General features: G+C 37.8%; 2 protein-coding genes and 2 pseudogenes across 2 annotated transcripts; 2 read left to right on the top strand and 2 right to left on the bottom strand.

The window, feature by feature from the left end:
* Positions 1-52: 52 nt before the first annotated feature.
* Positions 53-899, bottom strand: LOC113695471 (polygalacturonase inhibitor-like; annotated as a pseudogene).
* A 318-nt stretch (positions 900-1217) lies between these two features.
* Positions 1218-2278, bottom strand: LOC113695472 (polygalacturonase inhibitor-like; annotated as a pseudogene).
* Positions 2279-17711: 15433 nt separating this feature from the next.
* On the top strand, positions 17712-18975 carry LOC113695855 (polygalacturonase inhibitor-like). Its single transcript, XM_027215028.2, has one exon. The coding sequence runs from the start codon at positions 17750-17752 to the stop codon at positions 18752-18754; it is 1005 nt and encodes a 334-aa protein (XP_027070829.1). The 5' UTR covers positions 17712-17749; the 3' UTR covers positions 18755-18975.
* Positions 18976-23003: 4028 nt separating this feature from the next.
* LOC113694598 (polygalacturonase inhibitor) lies at positions 23004-24470 on the top strand. The gene has a single exon (XM_027213440.2). The coding sequence runs from the start codon at positions 23253-23255 to the stop codon at positions 24273-24275; it is 1023 nt and encodes a 340-aa protein (XP_027069241.1). The 5' UTR covers positions 23004-23252; the 3' UTR covers positions 24276-24470.
* The last annotated feature ends 582 nt before the right edge of the window (positions 24471-25052 follow it).

Consider the following 25052-nt stretch of genomic DNA (forward strand, 5'->3'; position numbering starts at 1 on the left):
TCAAATTGAGATAATTAAATCCCGTTCCAAGGCCCTGGATACCCCCCAAGCATTATCATTGTCCAAGTTCCTCATTTCTTGCAGGCCGGCATGGGATCCCCACACAAACACTTGTTGTGGCAATAAGAATTGAAATCAAAACTCTGCAGCTTCCCACCTACAGGAATCTGACCACAGAGCCTGTTGTAACTTGCACCCAAAAATCCCAAATTCAATTCAGTCAGGCCCTTTGGAGGGCTCCCAAAGATCTTGTTATGGCTCAGCTCCAAATAGACCAAGCTATCTGGAAACTCCATATTTGAAAGATCAAACTGAAACAAGTTCCTGGACAAGTTAATGTTCTGTATCGTCTTGTTCTTGCCAAACAGGAATGATACATCACCTTCAAGCCTGTTGGGCGATAAGTCAATCCACAATGAGACGTTCAAGTTCCCTAAAGACTTTGGAACAGGGCCAGTGAGCATGTTCTGGGAGAGATAAAGATCAGGGGCACTTCCTGCAGGGAAGTTCCCAAAGGATTCAGGAATGCTTCCAGTGAGTTTGTTGCAGTCTAAATGGAGGGCTCCGAGGTTAGGGAGCTCAGGTAGTGAGGGAGGGATTGAACCAGTGAGGTTATTGAATGATAAGTCCAAGAAATTCATGTTCTTGAGCTGGCCAAGGAATGAAGGAACTGGCCCTGAGAGATTAGTCCAGCTGAGTCAAAGCAAAGCGAGATGAGCCAGCTTGGAAATGGAAGATGGGATTTCCCGGCAAAGATTTGTGAGTTTTCTGAACTCAAGCATTTGGAGATACGGAAGGTCACCAACAGCAGGTGGGATTTGGCTGGAGATGTTGCCGGAGAAGATGGTGAGTGCACTTACACGGCCAGTGTTGAGGTCACAATCCAGACTGTACCAGAGCCGACAATGGCATTTTCATCTTGCAGCAACACAAATGTACTGATGAGGAAACTGTGTAACTAAAACAGTACTATCAAAACGTAGGATAGTAGTTTGTTGCAGCATCCGAGGGATTTATGTATGTAGCTGAGGCAAAACGACCGCAAGGAGGTCAATTTAGTTTACTAACAAAAGAAAAGGAGGAATAAGGACCAATATCTAAATTCGGCTCAAGACAAATTATTACTTCAATCTTCTGCTTATATTCGTACATGTATCTATTCCTATTCAAATCCAAATTCTAAGAAGTAAAACTCTAAATACATCTTATTACAGGGTGCAATGCAACGATAGGCTAGATGTTTGATGTCACTGAAATTTGATATCCCTCACTTGCAGGCTGGAAGAGGAGCACCACACAGGCATCTGTTGTGGAAATAAGTGTAATTGTCAAAGCTCTGCAGCTCCCCACCTCGCGGAATCTGACTACAAAGGCTGTTATAACTCACATTGAAAAACTGCAGGGTCAGTTCTGTCAATCCATTTGGTAGACTACCAAAGATCTTGTTATGGTTCAAGTCCAAATTCGTCAAGCTGTCTGGAAATTCCACTTGGAAAGATCAAACTCAAACAAATTCCTCGACAAATCAACAAAATGTACTGTCTTGTTCTTGCCAAACAATAATGATACGTCACCTTGAAGCTTATTGCGTGAAAAGTCAATCTCTAACGTGAAATTCACGTTGGCTATAGACTTTGGAAGAGGCCCGCTCAGCATGTTGTGAGACATACAGATCAGGAGCAGTTCCAACGAATTTTCCAAAGGAATCAGGGATACTTCCGGTGAGCTTATTGCGATCCAGTCGAAGGCCACCGAGGTTGGGGAGATCGAAAAGCGAGGGAGGGATGGAACCAGCCAAGTTGTTGAATGACAAGTCCAAGAAAGTGAGGTTCTTGAGCTGGCCTAGGAATGAAGGAACAGGCCCGGAGAGATTAGTGTTGCTAAGTATCAACTGTTTGAGGTGGACAAGCTTGGAAATGGCTGATGGGATTTGGCCTGTAACATTACTAAGTTTATGAAATATCAATATTTGGAGATCTGTGAGGTCTCCGATTGCAGGTGGGATCTGGCCAGAGAGGTTGCCTGCCAAGACGGAAAGAGTAATCACACGCCCAGTATTAGGGTTGCATTCCAAACCATACCATTCACAGCAGTCTACTTCTGGAGTCCATGAGACGAAGTTGTAGCGATCAATAAATGCTGCTTTGATCTGTAGCAGGGCTTTCTTGTCATTTGAGTTGCACTTGGCTTTGGCACCAAGAGACGGATATGGTAGAGATAGGAATAGATAGAGAGACAGGAAGACAACGAATCCAACTGATGCCTTCATTTTACTGATTTGGCAATTCTTGCTTGCTACCTAAACAAGAAATGATTGTGATATATATAGTCTTCTAATGGCCGCTTTTCAGACTATGCACATTATGCATTTTTAAACAAAAAATACGCCGTTACGAATTCATATTTTATCATTCAATGAAAGTTGAACGTTTTTCTTGGGATATGGAGTATGGACCGGGTGAGCTGCACCCAGTCGTCCATAGCAGACCCCCTCAGGTTGAACATCTTGCTTACAGATATACAGGTAAGCATGTAAGCCTACTCCCACTTGATATCTTGATTCAATCCAGCAAAGTTGTTCTCTTGTCTGCTTTGCAAATGTGTATACACATGAAACTTCAAGCAGACACGGATAACGAATTGTAAGAAGATTCTTTTGCCATACGTCTAGTGGATCGGATATGGGTTTCTACACTAGTCAATTTCAATTGTAAGCATGGTGCAAATACTACTATAATTTAAGGTAGACATTAATATAATAACGTAAACATAAAAAATATAACCAATTTTGTCTCTCATAGAAATTTGTGTCTCTAAACAGGGATGCATGTATTCCTATCATTTGTAAAAGGAATGCTATGTGGTTTGATGTGGATCCCTTCACTTTCAATAAAAATTAGACCAACAAGTGTCCCAAAACGAAATAAAAAATTTAGGATTTAGAAAGAATATTGATAAAGACCACTGCAATTTAACTAGTAAACATGCACTCATCCACAAGAATGCCCCCAACCCTACCAAAAGGAAAAAGAAATGAGGCCATTACCACTTGCATCTTTTTTATTTGTTTGGCCTAATTACTATGCAAATACGCACACAAATCGTTGTTTGCACACTATTTGATGCCAAATATGCAATCACTTTCAGATGTTAAAAGGTAAGCATGGTCATTAACATGTAGGTTGGAAATGCAGAAGGAAACGGGAAATCTCTACGCGTCTGCGACTTGCTGCTTTCAATTCAAATGATGAAATGGACGAATAGACAAGTGAAAATACGAGTGGAGGTTTCGGGCTTCCCATATCTTCCCACGCTGGACTGCTTCCAATCATTATGGCATCCGCTGTTTTGGACCTTCACCAACTAGAGCTGCCACAAAAAAAGGGGCTAAGTTCCTGTTTGGATCGTGGCCTCGTAGGTCAGGGATTCAAATCCTACTTATAGTGAAAAAAATTTAAAAAAGGTGTCAGCGCACTCATTTGATCTAATCAGATTTGTATATCTGCTAATCTCTTTCACAACGTCATCTTAGAATAAAATATATCATGTTATACAAATGTTATTGGAAAAAAAAAAATAGAGCAAATCTATTGGCTTTTGTGTTGGGAGTGGTCTAAGTTGAAGTCCTAAAACCGTGGCACGTCTTCAGGTAATATTTTTCAAAAACTATTTTTTTTCAAATATAATAATATACAAATAAAAATAATTTCAATAGTATCTCATGTATACAATATATTAAAAATAATTTATAAATATATATAAAAAATAAAAAAAATAAATTCTACAACATCTTCCACTTATCAACTACCACCCGCCACCACCACCACTATTGCCACTACCCCTTTCGTCCTTCCCTCCTCCTCACCCCTCTTTCTTCTTCCATCTTCCTTCTCCCTCTTCTTCCCTCTCTTCTCTTCTCCTTCCCTACCCTTTCTTGCCCCTCCCCTCCCCCCCCCCAATCTGGTCGTGGCTAGATCGCGATGAGAAGGCTGCAACCTGGTCAAGGCTAGATTGGGGTGAAGGAAAGAGGTGGGGTGTGGTAGGGAAGGGGAGAAGGAAGAGGGAAGGAGAGGGAGAAGAAAGAGAGGCGAGGAGGCAGAGGGAGAGGGAGGAGAAAGAAGGAGGAAGCCAGGAAGGGGGTGGTGGTTATGGATGATAATGTTAATTTTTAAAAGATACTTCAAAAATTTTTTAATTATAAAAAGTATCTCAAAATATATTTTAAAATTCCTCCCTAAACACTACAACAAACATTTATGGTAAAAGTTTTTCATATACATTATTATAGTAAAATATTTCAAAAACATCTCCCAAAACAGTGTGAGAACCTGTAATTTTTCCCAGTTTCTAGGTTTTATTCGGGTTACTGGCATGTTTTCTGCATTTTCTTTATTCAAAAAGTTTCTAGATAATTTTTATGAGTAAATATAGTTTTTAGGTGAGTTTTCTAGTATTAGTTAGGTTTTAAGAAATTAAGAGTGTATACCGGACGTGAGACCCACTAAGGCAAAAAGTTCAGAAAAATTCGGCCAACTAGGTTAAGTTTTGGATACTGGGTTTAAATTATCGGGTGTTAAGAGATAATTAGAAGTTACCAAGTGGATTGATGTAAGAGGGAACAAAGAAATATGGATGCATTAACTAGGGTGACAAGTATCACCATATGATTAGTTTTCACTTTTTGAACACTATTCACCCTTTTACCATTTGGTTAAAATAACTCAAAAATTGACCAAAAATCACTCAAAAATTAGCTCCTTGAAGCCGGCCCTCTCCAAGAAAGAAAGAAAGAAAACTCTCCAAGTTCTTGCTTCCATTTAGCTCAAATCCATCAAAACAACCACTTAAACTTGCTTTTGTTCCATAAAACCTCTTCATTTAGTGTTGGTGAGGTGATTGGTGAAGTTGTTTGGAAAGCTAAGGTGACTAGTTGCTCTCTCTCTTGTGTTGCTAAGGTGAGTTGTGAAGGAACCCCTCTCCTCCATCTAATGATGTTTAATTCATGATTGGTGGTAGTTTAAGATGTAATTTTATGGATTATATCTTGATATTGGTTGAATTGGTGAAGTTTTATAATTATTGGTGATTTTTTTGATTTCATATGATTATTATTATGTGGTCATGTATGATGATTGGAAATGATATTTAAGGAAGTTAGAAGGTGGAAAAAGTGGTTAATTGCAGGAAATTTCTGTTTTGGAAGGAAAATTGGAAAACTAGGGTTTCATGTCCTACATTCTAACCGGCACAGTACCTCATAGTTAGAGGCTGAATTGGCATTGGGTTAAAACATGAAAGTTGTAAGGAATGATATTTTAGAGATTCCTACAAAATTTTAGGTCAATCGGAGGAACGTAGCTTGTGAAAAGACTGAATTACCCCTGCTTCCCTGTTTTTACCCGAACTTGAGAATTGCTTCTGTAATTGGTTATTTTGGTTGGGAATACTTTGGAATTGGTTGTTGAGGTTTTCTGATGAATTGTAGCCGTGTATCTTAGGTTTTAGATGGCTTTGGAATTACTTGATTTGGACTTAGGTAGCCTGACTTATGATGTTTTAACCAGAATGTGGTTTGTGAACCTGTGTTTTACGGTTCTGGGTTAGTATTTTGCATTTTTGACCTGGTTACACCTGGAACTGGACAGAGTAGCCTTCTTTAACATTGTAACCCTATCTCTTAGCTTTGAAACGGTGTATCTTGCACCTCCATCCGATAATCGTAGTGTCAATGGTACCAAAACCGCAAAATGATGTCAAAAACTATTTTTTTTGGGTTAGAGCTTATTCCATTTCCGGATTTTCCTGGTTTACTCTAGTGCTTATGTATTCTTATGGAGCTTATTTTGGTGGTATTGGAACTTGGTATTCAGAAAAATTGACAGGTTGTCGAAGCCTGTGCAATAATAAAACCTGCTCAAACTAAAGGTAATTTCTGTAGATAGTGGTAAGCAGGGTCGAATCCACAGGGACTGGGAGTAACTGTTTCTTTTCAAGTTCACAGTGACAAGGGGAGTGTTTTTATGCAGAAGGTGACAATCAAAGAAATTCAACTAAAATATAAAAAGCTACTAAAAATTACTAAAATCAAATGAGTGATAATTAAGGATCTAGCCAAGGAATAACTTCAGCAATGGTTCACCTAGTTGATCATTGAAGCAAAGGCAATTCCAATTATTCATCAATAAATAGGTTATAACTACCAAACAAGCGATGGCAGTCAACCCCTCCTTACTGTGTCGGTGATCAAGGTACGCCCGTTAATCACTGCTCTAATTGAGAAATAATCCTAGGTACGCCCATAGAATTTAATTCCCCAATTGCCTTACGTATTAGAGGAGCCCTATTCTAACCAAATAACGCACTACCAGGGTTATTTTAGATTAGCCCGCGTATTCCCCTGACACAAACCTAATCATGCCAGTTGCCACTATTTAAGAGCAGTTAAACAATTACGGATTTAATGCCCTAATTGACAATAGATTATCCAATCAACTAATTATCTGGATCCAAGACAATCAATTAATTAAATAACCATAAGCATAGCAACCAAGAAATATGCGGATACCAATAAATAAAAGGGAAAAGATTAAATTAAAACGATCTCACAATTTCTAGGCAAACCAGAGCCTCAGTTGTCCCTTGACTAGACAAAGGGATTTAGCTCATTGCTGATGAACAAAGCCCACAAGAAATTGTAAAGAGAGCCGCGGCCATTGTCACGGATATTTGGAGAATTCAATTCGCAAGAACTAAAGGGGAAGAAAAGTCAAAGCTATTCCTATTTGCTCCTGACATGCGCAGGGAAGTCCTAATCAAAAGCTTCAAAAGGAAAATCGCAAGCTAAGATCCTCAGCAATCTTCATACGTAAGAAAGAAACTAGCTAACAAGAACTAAGAAAAAAGTCAACAACTGCGGCTAAGCTACAAGACGGAAAGCTCTCCAATGTGCGGCGGCTCCCCTTCCGGAGAGGAAGAAGAAGACCCCCACTTCAGCCCTTCGTTCCCCCTTTTAATGCTGCGCTCTGCGAATTACCAAAAAGGACTTGTATCTCCTTGTTCCAAAAATGCCCTGGATGCCTGCTACTTGAACTCTTTCCTGATAACTGTCAAATCGGCACTTATTATGGTATTTTCGTTCTACTCCCTGAAATATATGTAAAATACTAAAAGTGAGTAGAAACTAACAATTAATCCAGATTGGGTCAGGTAATAAAAGGAAATTAATAATAAAATAAATGATAAAATCGCAACCTATCAATTTCCCCCACACCTAAACCATGCTTGTCCTCAAGCATGAGAACAGTAAACAAGTACTAATATTTGACAATGGTCATTGCTCCATCTACCATATTGCCAAAATACCGGGAAAAATATATATCAAGCATGAGTGATCAAGATCCAAGAAACATCACTTCGGTTAGCTTCTAAACCACAAACTCCTCTAATTTCAGGTTAACTAATCTAAGAAAAAGGAATGACGCACAACATTTATCAACAAATGGTCCAACTATTAACCAAAATCTCAACATTAAATTCATAATTCGGCAAGCTGACTTTTATTACACACTAACACAACCTTCACTTTTTTTTCATGTTTTTTCTATTTTTCTATTCTTTTTTTTCTCAATAGCAACAAAAGACTTAGTCGCTAGCCATTTGAGCCTTTTGACGCGAACTCCAACATTGGCCAGATGAAGGAGCCCGATTACTCAGCTTCTATCGCCACGTGACCACGTACTCATAGGAATTACTACTTTTTGACGCGAGAATCGACACTTTTGGTGAAGATCCCCGGTTACTCGGTAGTAAATACTAGCGGAGTACAGTCAACTCTTATTCACATCCAAATAATACCAAAAATTCAAAATAACACAAAAATCAAAAGGAACTTTGCAGCTGCTAGTCTCATTTTTAAATATGGAGAACTAAGATTAATAACCGGACCAATTCACATGAAAATGCCAACAATCATTCCCTATGCCTAGGAAAGTTAACCAAAAATTATAAGAGCTACATAATCACTGATATTCACCAAAGGAATGCTCTTGGATTCAACCACATTAACTCGACACATTTTTATTATTAAAACTTGGCAAAAGTATAAATAGAGGCAATAATCCAACATCAAACTTTGGCATCACTTATGAGCTAATCATTAAAAAGGAAGAAAGAAATTGAACGAAAGGTGGACAAATAGCAAATTAAAAATAAAGAACTAGTATAGCTGTCCCCCCCCACACCTAGATCCTACATTGTCCTCAATGGAGGAAATAAAGCAATTAAAGTGAAAAGGACAACGAAACTTCCCTCTCGAGTAGCTAAGGGGTCGGCGGGAATGGCGGAGGGGAATCGATGTGGTGAGACATCAATTCAACCAGCAAATGCAAAACTCTGTCCACCCAAAATCTCAACAAAGTCTCCAATAATGTGCTAAATCCAGCAATATCAGTTCAGGACTTCAGTAATAGCAGCGCAGTCACAAGCCCTTGGTAGTCAATCAGATCTCTAACCAAATAGAGTTAACAAGTACTCGCACCCTTACCATTGGTGCAAATCGCAATTCAAGTTCAATGAGAGTTCTATAGCAGAGCAGATCAGTAGTAAAGCAATAGCCCCAAGTATTAATCTAGTCACAAGAAAGATTATAAACCTCTAAAGAAGAGCAACAGGCGACTAGAATTCTAATGAATAGAGCAAGTAGAGGAACCGTAGGTGGGAACCCAGTCCACCGAAGTCAATAAACAAACCCAGGAAACAAATAAGTCCGCAAATGAGTCAACAAATTGCACAAATGATCGGACCAAAATCACAGACACTGTTCCTCCAAATCAGTAATATAAACCAACATCCAGAATGTCCTAAAAAACTCGATTAAAAACTACTAATGCCAACAAGGAATGCAGTTACCGAATTAAATCAACCAAAATTTCAACAAACACCACCCTGGCCGAGAGTCCTTCCAATTATCACAAACAGCTGCGAAAATCCAACCCACCCAAAAACTAAACGATTCCCCCCCAAAGCTCTGAACAAATGGCCCCAGCACTGTCCCGTAGCAAGAGGCCAAGCAGTAAACAATATAAGTAATAATAGCGCCGCAATTGGGCAAGAACAACTTAATCTCAGGCATTCAGATTCCAATCAACCAGCCCATAGAGTAGAATGAACCCAAAATAAGCAGCAATTCCAAGTGAAAGCAGGCCAACCAGTACCACTGGTGGAAATAACCCAAATATGCAGGGACCCAAATAGCACCGATTAACACTGAGAAATTGGGGAGCAAGTGTCAAATACCTCCACTGGTACTACTCCAGGCGACAGACAGAGCAGCGGCGGCGCGCGTCTCCAGCAACGATGGCGGCAGCCTGGACAGAGCGCGCGTGGCTGGCAGGAAGAGCTGGGCACCGCGAGAGAGCGGCGGTGGCTCGCAGTGTGGCCGCGGCTGGAGCGTGAGGTGAAGTGGCGGCTGCGCCGGCCACTGGAGTCGCGAGCCTTTTCGAGGAGTTGCGTGGAGTTGCGGGCAGGAGTGGAAGGCGGCGGCGCCAATGTGGGCTGGTGGAGCGAGCGAGAGGTGGCCGTCCGTGGGCAGCAGTGGTGGCGCGGCTCTCAGTCGGCGTGCGCAGAGAGGAGGGGAGTAGCGGGGAAAGAAAAGAGAAAGAAAGAAGAAGAGAGAAAGAAAGAAAAGAAAGAAAAAGAAAGGAATTCTCGTTTTTTTTTTTTTTTTTTAAATTTGGAAACCAAAGCTACGATGAAAAACTATGCCCCCTTTTTTTTCCTTTTTCCTTTTTTTTATTTTTTTTTGAATCCTTACCTTTCCCGCGAACGTGACGCAGGCACGTCAAGAGAGCAAGAGAGCTCCCAGAAGTTTCAGAAGTTTCTGATCGTGAGTGTCCTGCACATCACCACGCGGGCACGTCATGAGGGCAAGAGAGCTCCCAGAAGTCTCAGAAGTTTCTGATCGTGAGCGTCCTGCACATCACCACGCGGGCACGTCATGACTGAAGGGCACCTATAAATCAGCAAAAATGAAAACTGAAACCCAAAATCAGTCGAATTCAAGGAAAAACATATTTAAACTAACAAATAAAATCAAACAAACAACTAAAAGAAATTGGGTTGCCTCCCAATGAGCGCCTTTCTTTAATGTCTTTGGCTAGACATTATCACGTTTTGTTCATGGAGGATAAAATCGTGTGGCTCGTCTTAATGCTTCATCCTCTATATAGTCCTGATAACCCTCGTAAATAGAATAATCCTTGAGCATACGAGCTACGGGCTTCCATGGACTAGTAAATGGCGCCAAACAAGTCAACGATAAGTTGAATTCTCCGTTCACTCCTCCCTCGCTTGCAGTTATTGGTTCAAGATATCTTGCCATCGCCACTCTTAATTTATTCCTGTCATGAAATTCAAAATTGTCTGGTATAATAAAGTCAATTTCATTAACAGGAATTGAGAAGTAAGAGTCAGGAGAATATTGATGAAGGAGTGGAGGGGATGTCACCGCATTTGGAGATTGTTCACTGGATTCATTCACTTGAATGGGTTGCGGTTGGGGTTCCATTTCTTCCTTTTCGGCTTCTTTTTCAACTGCATCTGTAGATTTCTCATTTTGACACTCTTGCGTCTCCTCATCACTAGTCAAGCAAGTTGCACTCTCATTTTCTTCTAGATCAACAATGGTTTTCAAGGGCAATTCTTCCATTTGAGAAGCCCATCGATTTATTCTGGATGTCAATTGACATAGTTGATCTGCCAGATAACTCATTGCATCCTTCGTCATCTCATCCCTCATTTGTGTCTCCTGTTGGAATTGGTATGTGTTAGTAGTTATTGGTTCAACTATTTCTTCAAAATACATACCTGACAGAGATGACGATTCTTGAGACTCATACTGCTGAAAATTCATTGGCCCCGTTGCATAATTATAATTGGAGTCATCCCACCATCCTTGATCATACCCGTTTGGATTAGGGTCATACCACGTTTGAGACCAGGGTGAAAAATCTCCGTAATTATTGAATGGGACACTTAGATTATCTTGATATTCGGGGCACATACCTGTTGAATGATCCCTGGCATAACAAATTTTACAGGTTGCAGCAGCCATTCTTTTTCTAATAGAGTTTACTGCCTCTGCATATGCAAACTCAGGAAAAAAACAAATCTCATCGCCTTGCCCGGAAATAAAATCCAATACATCACCAAAATACGGAGTGTTAGAAGCCATAAACTATATCAAAAAAAAAATACGAGAAAAATAAATAAATAAAAATAAAAACAAGATGAACTCAAAAAAGAAACAAATTAATCTGGCACCAGTCCCCGGCAACGGCGCCAAAAATTGACAGGTTGTCGAAGCCTGTGCAATAATAAAACCTGCTCAAACTAAAGGTAATTTCTGTAGATAGTGGTAAGCAGGGTCGAATCCACAGGGACTGGGAGTAACTGTTTCTTTTCAAGTTCACAGTGACAAGGGGAGTGTTTTTATGCAGAAGGTGACAATCAAAGAAATTCAACTAAAATATAAAAAGCTACTAAAAATTACTAAAATCAAATGAGTGATAATTAAGGATCTAGCCAAGGAATAACTTCAGCAATGGTTCACCTAGTTGATCATTGAAGCAAAGGCAATTCCAATTATTCATCAATAAATAGGTTATAACTACCAAACAAGCGATGGCAGTCAACCCCTCCTTACTGTGTCGGTGATCAAGGTACGCCCGTTAATCACTGCTCTAATTGAGAAATAATCCTAGGTACGCCCATAGAATTTAATTCCCCAATTGCCTTACGTATTAGAGGAGCCCTATTCTAACCAAATAACGCACTACCAGGGTTATTTTAGATTAGCCCGCGTATTCCCCTGACACAAACCTAATCATGCCAGTTGCCACTATTTAAGAGCAGTTAAACAATTACGGATTTAATGCCCTAATTGACAATAGATTATCCAATCAACTAATTATCTGGATCCAAGACAATCAATTAATTAAATAACCATAAGCATAGCAACCAAGAAATATGCGGATACCAATAAATAAAAGGGAAAAGATTAAATTAAAACGATCTCACAATTTCTAGGCAAACCAGAGCCTCAGTTGTCCCTTGACTAGACAAAGGGATTTAGCTCATTGCTGATGAACAAAGCCCACAAGAAATTGTAAAGAGAGCCGCGGCCATTGTCACGGATATTTGGAGAATTCAATTCACAAGAACTAAAGGGGAAGAAAAGTCAAAGCTATTCCTATTTGCTCCTGACATGCGCAGGGAAGTACTAATCAAAAGCTTCAAAAGGAAAATCGCAAGCTAAGATCCTCAGCAATCTTCATACGTAAGAAAGAAACTAGCTAACAAGAACTAAGAAAAAAGTCAACAACTGCGGCTAAGCTACAAGACGGAAAGCTCTCCAATGTGCGGCGGCTCCCCTTCCGGAGAGGAAGAAGAAGACCCCCACTTCAGCCCTTCGTCTCTGTTTTCAAACTCGGACCGGACCGGCCGGTCGAACCGGTTGAACCGGGAACCGGCCAGGTAGCCGGTCCGAGTCACATTAGAAAACCGGAAATTTAAAACCCGGTCAAAGCCGGTCAAAAACCGGGTTTGACCGGGTTTGACCGGGAAAAAACCGGTTTTTCCGGTTCAACAGTATTTTTTTAAAAAAAAAATTCAAACTTTTTAATATTATGTTTTGACCCCCTAAATTGTTAAAACTTATTGATATACCTCAAATATTTGATACTTTATAAATATTGTCCTAAAATTTGATGTTATTTTTCAATTAAATTCATAATTTTAATTCTAAACTTGTTAATATTTATTAAATAATATAAATTGCTACTTGATTGTTCTAATTTCTTTGTATTTTCTTGTTAAATATATTTGAAACATCAAATATATATGAATATGCCTTTATTAATATCAATATATTATTAGATATTATATATATAACATTTTAATTTTAAAATAATTTTTATTTATGACGTCATCCGGTTCGACCCCTATCGACCCCCGGTCGAACCCATTGACCCCTGACCCCTGACCTCGGCCGAGTCGCTATCCGGTCCGGTTCTGAAAACATAGCCCTTCGTTCCCCCTTTTAATGCTGCGCTCTGCGAATTACCAAAAAGGACTTGTATCTCCTTGTTCCAAAAATGCCCTGGATGCCTGCTACTTGAACTCTTTCCTGATAACTGTCAAATCGGCACTTATTATGGTATTTTCGTTCTACTCTCTGAAATATATGTAAAATACTAAAAGTGAGTAGAAACTAACAATTAATCCAGATTGGGTCAGGTAATAGGAGAAATTAATAATAAAATAAATGATAAAATAGCAACCTATCATTCTTATGGAGCTTATTTTGGTGGTATTGGGACTTGGTTTATGACTTGTAATTGAGTCTTATTGTGCTTATTTGAATATGTTAGGACGTGACGGTGGTGCAAGACGCTCTTAGGCGGAAGTACATGAAATATCATTTGCTTGATTGGTGAGTGTACCACTCACTTGTTGTGGCTTTGGTATATGTGAATTTGATGCCTTGAAGGCTTGTTTGCTGCGTTGAACTTAATTAAGTGAGGGTGTACTTGATCGCCCTCACCCATTTGGTATCTCATATGACTGTTTACTGTTTTACTGCAATGATTGAATGATACCTGAAATTCTGAATTGGTTCATGAATTTGGTGTCGTTTGGACGAGTATCCAACGACCATTACTGATACGACTGAGCTCAACCCCATTGGTAGTCGATTGGATCGAGCCGGCGAGGGCTTGGTCGTGAAAATTGACGAGCCATGGGGACTGTTATATGGAATCTTGTAGTAGTGAGACTCTTGATTCCGGTATACTCGAGTATTACCAAATTGCTAGTGTTTGGAGTTCGGGTCCGGTAGGGGTATGTTGGGTGGAAGGAATGGAAGTAAAGTGGAGCCTACGGTTGGTTACTCTTAAACATTGACGGAGGGTCAATGAGGTTCGATCAAGAATGCAAACGAGGAAAAGGGCTCTTGAGAGCTGCCCGTATCCTTTTATCACCACTATTGATGTGTGCCTTTGCTTACTTTTGCTTACTTTTGATGTATTGGAATGAAAAGCTTGATGCTTATATGAACTTGGTTGCTTGAATGGTATTATTTCACTGGGCGTAAGCTCACTCTATTCCTTTTGTTTTCCTTACAGGAAAATAAATACTTTTGGACTGGATTTGATAATTGGTTGCCGAATTGAGCTAGATGGACATATCTTTTGTATAGCTCCTTGATTGAAACCCTAAATATACTTTTGGGTCCGTTTCTCTTTTGATTTGGCAAACCGTACATGTATCCACTTTGGAATAACTTTTGTATGCCACTTTGGATTGTAAATGTTTAATTTCAACATGTAAATATTTGCTTGATGTTTGATTGGGTTTTGACGTGTCGGTTACTATTTATGGCCGACTCTGGTTTCATTTTTTTTTTTTTTTTGTGATTTTGACTTGTTTACGCGCGTTTGTAAGTTCCGGAACGTATTAGATTGCTCTGAACTGAACCGTTAGTCCTGGCGAGAGCTGGGCAGGCAGTTCGCTAACCCCTTTGGTTCGCCTTAGGGGTAGGTGGGGCTGTCACAAACAGCTAATCCAAATGGTGCTTTTATCTTCCCATATTCATTGTCCGACACTATTACAGGGATAACCTTGACCCTATAAAAGGGCCAAAGTTGATTACTGCAAATTTATGTATCAAAGGTCAACAATATTTGATTTGTGTGCAAATTAATTCACTAATTTGCCAAAAGTTAATAGTCTGAGGTACTACAGTTGTTAAATGATGGTTTAGAGGGAAAACTGCCATGCGTAATCAATAGCTCAAGTAAGTAAGCCAAATGAAATTAATTAATTAACCCTCGTTAAAATTAAATTTGCGATGGCATGGATCCTTTTTTCTTTTTTTCTCCCATTTCAGGTGGGGGACTGTAAAGACATGTACCTGTCTAAAGTGTAAATCACCCCGGTTCTTCATATTTAAATTTCGTGAATCCACATACTCTTCAATAATGATAGTTTTTTTAAGCAATATTGACTATATTTTAACTTTAAATGTATCACCGTTGGCCTTCCCGTGCAAGTATTTACTTAGCTCCAAGAAAAATAAGAAGTGCTTCAAGTCGAGGCAAAGATGGAAGTATCGACAATCATTAATTTAGTAAATCTTAAAAATTATAGATTTTTAAAATAATATTAGAATCAGTGAATTAAATCTTCATTAATCGTGTGAACTCAACCATCAGAACTGAAAAGTGCATATTAAATAGGAATAATTTTAGAAACCTTCCCTGAGATTTTTGACAATTGCAATTACCTCCTTTAAGGTTTGAAAAATTACACTTATCTCCCTTAATGCTACGAAAAGACTATGATAACCTTCACAAACTTTACAAATTTTAAATGAAAATGAGTTTAAAGGAGAAAAATATATTTTTTTAGTAATACTTCTTTAAACTAAAACTGTAATGTCATCTAATCATCATACTTTATTCTCAATTTTTATGGCTAGATTTATTAATCAATTTACAAAAACTCAATCAATCAATTAGGAAGACTTTTGTTAAAATACAAGTATCTTCAAAAATTACTTAACCAATAAAAAAGTCCAAAGTACCAAAAAGGAATGCTTTCAAAATATGACTTAAATTTTCCTACAAAAAACTAGTTTCAAAATGATATTGGATAGTTGACTTTTTCGTATATAATTTGTTTTACATGTAAAAGAGGAATAATATTGGATATTCATTGATTTTTTTCCTTACATCATCAAATGTTACCAAGACTTTCTAGGGAGGTTCCGTAATTTTTTAAATCCTAGGAGAGGTGGATGTAATTGTCAGAAACCTTTGTAGAATTATCCCTATTAACTATCATAACATGATGTCACGCATGACGTGTTAAGCATTTCACTTTTTATTTTCCAGTAAATAAGTGATCATTAGCTAGGATTGGTATTGATACTTGCATCTTGACAGGGTTTACTTAATGAAGATCCAAAGCAGCAAAGTTCCGTAATGATTATGAGAAGATAAAGTATGCCAAAGAAAGCTAAAATCCATTTTTGACTGGCCCGTCCAATTCAGCCCTTTTTATTCAAAGCAGCGAGTCATAGCCGCGTGGCAGCTTCCCTTTTTGCTCTGAATTGCCAGCTTGCTATGATGGATCCTATGCTTGTGTATCTTTTAACATCTGATAGTGATTGCATCGGTTTCGGCATCAACTAATTATTGTAGCAGAACACTGACTTAGAGTTAAAGAATAAACCCTTGACGGTTTTGGGTCAATCTACCCAGATAGCACATGTTTCGCTAAAAAAAATTCAAGAAAAAGTAAAATAGAAAAACTGTTTTGATTGAATGACGAACAGAGAGATTTACTTTTATATTCATTCTGCATTCTACGAGGAGTATAATATTGTACGTGCACATTCTTTTTTTTTTATATAATAATTTATTCTACACCTATTCTTATTTCTACTCTAATCTATTCTAGGGGAACTTAACTAGGCCTATGGAAAGATCGACGGAGATTGAACCACCATCAAATTAAACGGGTGTATTACACGCTGTCTGAATTTTTTGGAGAGCCAATACCGTGGCATCCTATTCCACCAAGCACCAAGCCTTAATGGCTTAATTGGACTAGTGGTTTGTCTGTGCACATTCATTCATCGAAGAATTGTATCATCGCAGCCAGTGTCAGGGAAAAGCAGTTCAGTCAAACTCGGCCTTGTTTGGATTGCTTGTTTCCGTCGGAAAATATTATTGTTTTCCGTGATCACATTTCCCTATCACCTTTTTCCCTCACATATATCAAATCGCTATAGTAATTTTTCCATGAAAAATGATGGAAAATGCAATCCAAACACAACCTAGCCTTCAAAAGTTATCCTACGATCTGTTATCCATGTCTGCTTGACCTTTCCTCATATGTAAACCATCTAGATTTTAGACAAGGAGACATATTGTTTAACTGAATCAGACCCCAGTTAAAACATATTTCTTATCTACGTCAGGATGTGAGTGAAAAAGATGTTCAATATATGTTTCTTATCATTCGCTGAATTGAATGATGAAAACGTAAATTCGCAAAACAGTAGTAATTGCATAATGGAGATTGCAAAATAGGATAAGTGGGACGCTCTCTTCAGAAATCTTATTCTAGATGAACTACTTGATAAGTCCAGTAGTTAGTATTTAACCAGTTTGATATTGTCAATTGTACAAACAAGAACCCCATAATCTTATTCTTTTCATGGATCAAAAATCAATTACCTGACTTGAGATAAAATTTTCATTGGCCAGGTAGTTGGTCTAGATTCAGATTGAAAGATGAACCGATTTACTTGATACTCGAAGGGAATTCGATTTGGTAAGAATTCAATCGAATCTTATTCGCCAACTAGTCAAGCTTAATTTGAGCAGTATTTTATATTCGATAACTGATCTCAAATTCACTAATTAAAAAAAACTCAATCAACTTTGATTCGACAAATAAACAAATCAAATTTGATCAAATTTTCAAAATCGTTAAAATAATCAAATAAGTTTGAACACTAGAACGTTGGATTTGATTAGACTTGTTTACATCCCAGACCAGATTGAGATAAAATGCTTATCCACTTGCTGACATTGTCGTGTGGCAACTGGCAAAGACACTAGACTCTATATATATCAGAATTGGTTATTGTTAGGCAGTGCAAGACTGGCTAAACCAATCAATAATGAAGTCCTCAGTTGGATTCATTCTCTTCCTGTCTTTCCATCTATTCCTATCTCTACCATATCCCTCTCTTTCTGCCCATGCCAAGTGCAACGCACATGACAAGCAGGTCCTACTAGAGATCAAAGCAGCATTTAACAATCCCTACCACTTGGCCTCCTGGAATCCAGATGTAGACTGCTGCGGATGGTACGCTTTGGATTGCGATCGCAACACTGGGCGCGTGATTGCTCTTACCATCTTCGCAGGCAACATCTCTGGCGAAATCCCGCCTGCAGTTGGAGACCTTCCATATCTCCAGAACTTAATGTTTCATAAACTTACAAATCTCACAGGCCAAATCCCATCAGCCGTTACCAAGCTTGTTCACCTCAGAGAGCTGACAATTAGCTGGACTAATCTGTCGGGACCGGTGCCTTCATTCCTTAGCCAGCTCAAGAACCTCACCTCCTTGGACTTGTCATTCAATGACCTCACTGGTTCCATCCCTCCTTCGCTTTCTGAGCTCCCTAACCTCCTAGACCTCCACCTGGATCGCAACAAACTCACCGGAAGTATCCCAGATTCCTTTGGAAGGTTCGCTGGAAATAGTCCTGATCTGTTTCTGTCTCACAACATGCTAAGTGGCCCTGTTCCAAAGTCCTTAGGCAACGTGAATTTCTCTATTCAGATTGACTTTTCACGCAACAAGCTTGAAGGTGACGCATCATTCTTGTTTGGCAAGAACAAGACAATACAATTTGTTGATTTGTCGAGGAATTTGTTTGAGTTTGATCTTTCCAAGGTGGAATTTCCAGACAGCTTGACGAATTTGGACTTGAACCATAACAAGATCTTCGGCAGTCTACCAGTTGGATTGACTGAATTGAACTTGCAGTTCTTCAATGTGAGTTACAACAGGCTTTGTGGACAGATTCCGCAAGGTGGGAAGCTGCAAAGCTTCGACAGCTATAATTATTTCCACAACAGATGTCTGTGTGGTGCTCCTCTTCCTGCCTGCAAGTGATTTCTGAGAAATCCATGGCAGGGACATCAAATGACATCAGTCATCTAGCCTTTCATTATGTTGCATCCGAGAATAAGATGTATTTGGATTGCGGTTTATATGTTAGAATTTGTATGTTTAATATGTATGCAAATATAAGCTGAGGATTGAAGTTAACTTGAAGAAGCGGAGGTGAGATAATGTTAGTAAACAACTACCCCTGCGTCCTTGCAGTTGCCTCACTATCAACGCAACAAAAACTACTCTACTACATTTTGATAGTATGTTTTATTTACTGTCTCTTCATCGCTATATTTGCGTCGCAGACAATATGAAAATGGCATAAAAATAAAAAAGAATTGCAGGGTAATCTGAGTCAGTTCGGATTAGTGAGTTTTTGACATCCGAGTTTTCATATACAAGTTTATAGTAACACACTCTAAATAATTGCCAGCGCCACACCCGTATCCTCTACCCTCCACTCTCCTAAAATAACTTGAAAATAAAGTTTACTTTTCTTTAAAATTTGTGTCTTTAGTTTCTTTTATTTCAAATTCATTGTCATATTATCTTATAATCATAAGTGATTAATGTAATTAGAAGGAATTGAAACAGTAATCAAAACTGAAACAAAACCATTATCAGAAGTTCTAGAACAGTGGAAATAACTTTCCCTAATCCCCGGAAGCTGGAGCTCAATTTCACCTTTCAAAGCAACTGTCGGTGATTATTTTAAAACCACTAACATGCCTATATTGATACTCTTGAGAAGGGTGTTAATTTTTTTTCCTTTTTCTTTATGTTGTGCTTGTCGTGACACGCTGTCATTCTTTTTTTCCTTTTTTCAGTATAAGTGGAAACTTTTAAATCCAGATTTCACATTCACATTCTCTCCTCCTATACCACTCAAACAATCTCTCCCCCCACGTCACCATTCATAGTTAATAAAAACTCAAAACACATATCCAGAAAGCGTAATATGAACAATATTCATGACAAATTTAAAAAAGAATCTTAGAAAAAGAAGTTTCAAGCGCAATCAAACAATCGTTGATAAATCAACCAACAAAAAATCGTTGGTAAATCAACTGACACAAAGTTTTTAAGATAAATATGTCAAAACTTGATAAGAATATATTACAACTAAACCTATTTATAAGTACAAAACGACCAAAAACAAGTAAAGAATAAAACATGAGGGCTACCAAAAAATAAATATGGGAATAAAATATGATAATTCTTCAAAAAAAATAAAAACAATAAACAAAATTACTAGAGATATCTATAACGGGTACCTTAATTAAGAACCATAAATGTTTTTTGGATAGCTTTATTGACCGCACACAGTTAGCTTCAAATCGTGGGGCTCACGTTATTCAACCACCAGATTTTGGGCTGGTGGTCACCACCAAAACATTAAGACTTGGTGGACTAGGAGGTCAAGGGTTCAAACCTTGCCTCCCACCAATTGCCACAACATATGGACTTGTTGAACAAAAATCCATACGGGTGCGTAGTACACTCGTATGATCCGGTGATAGTTCAATCACCTCCGAGTTATCCCAGAACCTCTTCAGGTCCCTCCTCCCCCTAGTATAGAATAGTGTAGGTCTATCGTATCCGACAAAAAAATAAAAGATGTTTCACATCATTCATGCAAAGGTGGAATTATCAACAATCACTAATTTAAATCTAAAAATAAAGCATTTTTTAGACAGTTACAATGAGTCCGTATCAGTAAAATTAGGTCATAATTAATCTTGTGAACTCAAGGAAAAATGGACATTAACGATCGCAAACAATTAACGTCATGCATGACATAAGGTTGTGTTTGGATTGCATTTTACGTCATTTTTCATGAAAAAATTACTGTAGCGATTTGATATATGTGAGGGAAAAAGGTGATAGGGAAATGTGATCACGGAAAACGACAATATTTTCCGACGGAAACAAGCAATCCAAGCATAGCCTAAATTTTCATTTTTTTTTTAGAAAACAAATTTTTGTCTATGTTTCCTTTTGATACTAATACTTTTATTTATTCATTTATTTGTTTGGTTTATTTATGTAAAATAAGTTTAGGAAGAGAGAATGTTGGCCTCATCTCAAGGCCTAACGTTTATTTGAAATGTTATTTGGAGTAATTTTGTTTGGATAGAATACAATTTGAAATATTATTTGAAATAATTACTGTAACACTTTTGTGATGTGATGTATATGACATAAAAAAGTAATTGAAATTATAAAAAGGCTGGTTGGAAAATGTGTTTATGATGCAAGCGAAATATTATTTAGAATAATTTCACTATCCAAACAAAGCCATGAAACTCAGATAAAAAGGTAACTGAAAAGATGAAAAGGTAACTGGAAACTCAGATAATTTTACTATATTTTTTTTGATGTGATGTAACTCAGATAAAAAGAGATAACTGAAAAGATGAAAATGTATGTTTCTATATAAACAAATGACATTTGGATAAAGTTCTATCCAAACGCACTATTATTTGCATACTACTCCAAGTTTACGCCACATAGCCATATGCCAGACGTTCCGAGTCAAATCACATGGAAATATGTAATTATTTATTGATCTTGCTAAAGTTAGAAAATTTTGCTAAAATCCCAACTTCCTAAAAACATATATGGCTCCGTTTGTGGAATCACCGTCCCGATCTAGACTAACATGCGTGTGATATATACCGACATATATATATATATATATATATATATATATTGGAACCTTGCATGTGATGAGACGTCCCTACAGGTCTATGACTTGTTGGTTTCCAGTTTCCATTCAAAAGGATGAAACAAATCGATAAGTTAAAAAATGGTATTACCTTTTTGGATTATCTTATCTTCCTGTGCTTGACTGGTTGTATTCATGACATGTGACGTTTTGCCCCTTCCCTAAATGAAGCTTCTCCAGCTGTCTCTTAGTGTAGATCGACCTTGCTTGGATCTCAGGTGACAGTATTGAAATTCTTGAACAGGTCAGTCATGATATCAATTCTTATCAAAACGGTGTGCGGACTTTCTGGCAAAATTGGATGCAACAGCTGATGAAGAGTTTACGTCCTTGTCTTGTCTTGTCTTTTTAAACCCATTTCAATTTCTAGAGATTATTAGAAGATGACTGACTGTAGGAGCTTTTGCTTACCTCGTTCTGTAAACGTTAACCGACATTTCTCATTATATATTATAGAGTTAAAAATAAAAAGTCTCCTGTGATATATTTAATATACAAAAAAGTCCCTTGAATTTTATTAAATTTAATAAATTCTATTAGTTTATAATTTAGTTTAAAACATGAGGTATCTCGGATTCCATTAAGTTTAACGAATTCTATTAGTTTACAATTTAGTTTAAAATATGAGATATTAGGTATATCACAGGGGACTTTTTTACTTTTAACCCTATATTATATATATCTTTCCTACCAAAAAAGAATGGTGATGATAATTTAGTTCTGATTGTCTTAATCACAAATTGCTAATTTAGCTGTCGATAATAATGTTATTGTAGCTATCTAAAAATTGTTATACTTGATTTTCAGATTTACTTACATTTGTTTAACTGTTTATCGTGTATTCTTGTTAGCACTTGAATTAATGCCGAACCACATGGCAAACTTTTTTTTTTTTATTTGTGGCATAAATTAAAAGATATGATGGTAAGTTAACTACGCTGAAACTTGAAGATACAACTTGTATTGTAATAATTGCATGAAACGATTTGACCAAGAAATTTCTCCTAGGAAATTTATAGATTTGTAAATGCAACCAATTTTGACTTCCCTTATAAGTTTTACACAACCTTTAGATTTGCCATATCACTCCCTTTTTTTTTTTTTTTGGTTTCTAACTTTGACTGGTCTTCTTGGAGGGTAAAATGCAGTATATTTTCAAGGCTGAAGATGGTAAGGCGTGCGACCCCCAAAGCTTAGGGGGGAAAAGTATTATTAGCCCAAAAATAAAGGCCAATGATACAAAAAAAAAAAAAGAAAGAATTGATCATCCTTGAATTGATCATTGGCAATATTAATTGAGAGAGAGAGAGTTGAGATAATTCAACTTGCACGTGTTGACTGACTAACATCATTAATCCAATTATTGCACAATCAGCCTTTCAATTGAAAAAAAAGAATATGCTTTGTCGGCACCGCTACAAAAGGTCTAATTTGTTGTGCTGTACATCATGATTTCAAATTGAAAGCATAAAATATTGCATTCTAGCTTGTACTAGATATATATAAATTGCATTATTCTCATTAAACTACGGCTTTACTTGTACTTAAATCTAAATCAGTCAACAAGCAACCTTGCTAGAATGTATTCTCCCTGTAATCTGTCCCAGAAAAGAAAAAGTTGAGTAAAATCACAAGCAATCAACTAAGCAAAGCCCTGCACTGGTACTATTATTACTATATCTATGCTACACTAATTTGCAGTCACGATCACGAATAATAAGTTGCTTGATCAAGTATTATACTGTAACAATAGCCAAATTAATCAGAACAATGAAGAATTCATCTTCTTATTCATCAGCAGCCCTTCTCGCCTTCTTATGCCTCCTTTTTCTGTCTCTACCATCTCCTTCTTTCTGTGCGCATCCCAAGTGCAACTCACATGATAAGAAGGTCCTCCTGAAAATCAAAGCTGACCTAAACAATCCCTACCATTTGGCCTCATGGGATCCTAAAGTTGACTGTTGTGAATGGTATGCTTTGGAATGTGATCGAAATACTGGCCGTGTCATTGCTCTCACCATCTTTGCAGGCAACATCTCCGGCCAAATCCCACCTGCTGTTGGCGACCTCCCATATCTCCAAAACTTGGAGTTTCGTAAGCTTACAAATCTTACTGGCGAAATCCCATCTACCGTTACCAAGCTCGTTCATCTAACATTCCTCCGACTTAGCTGGAATCATCTCTCAGGGCCAGTTCCTTCCTTCCTTAGCCAGATCAAGGCCCTGACTTTCTTGGACTTGTCATTCAATAACTTCACTGGTTCCATCCCTCCTTCGCTTTCTGAGCTCCCTAACCTCCTTGCACTTCACCTAGACCGCAACAGACTCACCGGAAACATCCCTGAATCGTTCGGGAACTTCGCATTTGGAAATAGTGTTCCTGATATTTATCTTTCCCACAACATGCTCACAGGCACAATTCCAAGGTCTTTTGGTGGCTTAAACTTCTCACTGAGGATTGACTTGTCACGCAACAAGCTCGAAGGTGATGCGTCATTCTTGTTTGGCAAGAACAAGACCGTGCAATTTGTTGATTTGTCGAGGAATTTGTTCGTGTTTGATCTTTCCAAGGTGGAGTTTTCGGAGAACTTGATATATTTGGACTTGAACCATAACAAAATCTTTGGGAGTCTTCCACAGAGCTTCACTAATTTGGGTCTGCAGTTCTTTAATGTGAGTTATAACAGGCTGTGTGGCCAGATTCCGCAAGGTGGGAAGCTGCAAAGCTTCGACTTGTATTCTTATTTCCATAACAGATGTTTGTGTGGTGCCCCTCTTCCTGCCTGCAAGTGATTTTCAGAAAATTGGGACAGAGGAAGCAGGGATTTGTTAAAAAAAAATAAACAGTTGTCATGATATTTAATGTACTTATTTCATGTCAGGTTTGCTTTTGCAGTTTCCACACGAAACTGAGAAATAATAATAATTTCATGGCAAGATTGTATCTCATGTATTATATGGCATAAAAATAAACTCTATTTTCGATAATGGGATATGTGATCTTTTACTGCAAGTGTGATAAACCTAAACAGTTACTGCTATTTAACTAACTCTGAAACAATGCATTAGGGATCTAAAAATTGTTTTCTTAGACCTCCTAATTCTGAAATAAGAGTGTTTACTCACTGCAATCAGTGAACCAAATGTGAATGTAGCTAAGTAATTGAGTATGACCTGTGATTAGATTTGTGTACAGGGTGATCACAAAGGATAAGGGGGGTCTCCAAGTGTTTCTCTTTTTTACAACAATGAACATTAGTATTATTAAATGAGGAGAGCAAATAGATAAGGATGGATATAAAGTAAGTTTAGCTTTAGCAGGCAGGTGTTACATCTTTTAGATGGTTCTATTCGTTTCCCTAAGCTATTCATTGAATTAAAAGAAGAGTAACGTGGAAAGTTATTCAGGGCCACAGATTCCCTAGATCTGCAATTTTTCGATGATTGTCAAACCTAATTTTTTTTTTTAAAACTTGAATTTATTTTAATCAGATATGACTATCAAAAGACATGCTAGGATGTATTGGGTTACAATAATGATTTTTTCGGATAGAAAATATGTAGGAGAAT

This window comes from Coffea arabica, chromosome 6e (assembly GCF_036785885.1).
Source record: "Coffea arabica cultivar ET-39 chromosome 6e, Coffea Arabica ET-39 HiFi, whole genome shotgun sequence".
NCBI classification, from domain to species: Eukaryota; Viridiplantae; Streptophyta; class Magnoliopsida; order Gentianales; family Rubiaceae; genus Coffea; species Coffea arabica.

What these genes read in the sequence shown, in the direction of transcription:
- LOC113695855 (XM_027215028.2), top strand. Translation starts at nt 17,750, where the DNA reads ATGAAGTCCTCAGTTGGATTCATTCTCTTCCTGTCTTTCCATCTATTC.
- LOC113694598 (XM_027213440.2), top strand. Translation starts at nt 23,253, where the DNA reads ATGAAGAATTCATCTTCTTATTCATCAGCAGCCCTTCTCGCCTTCTTA.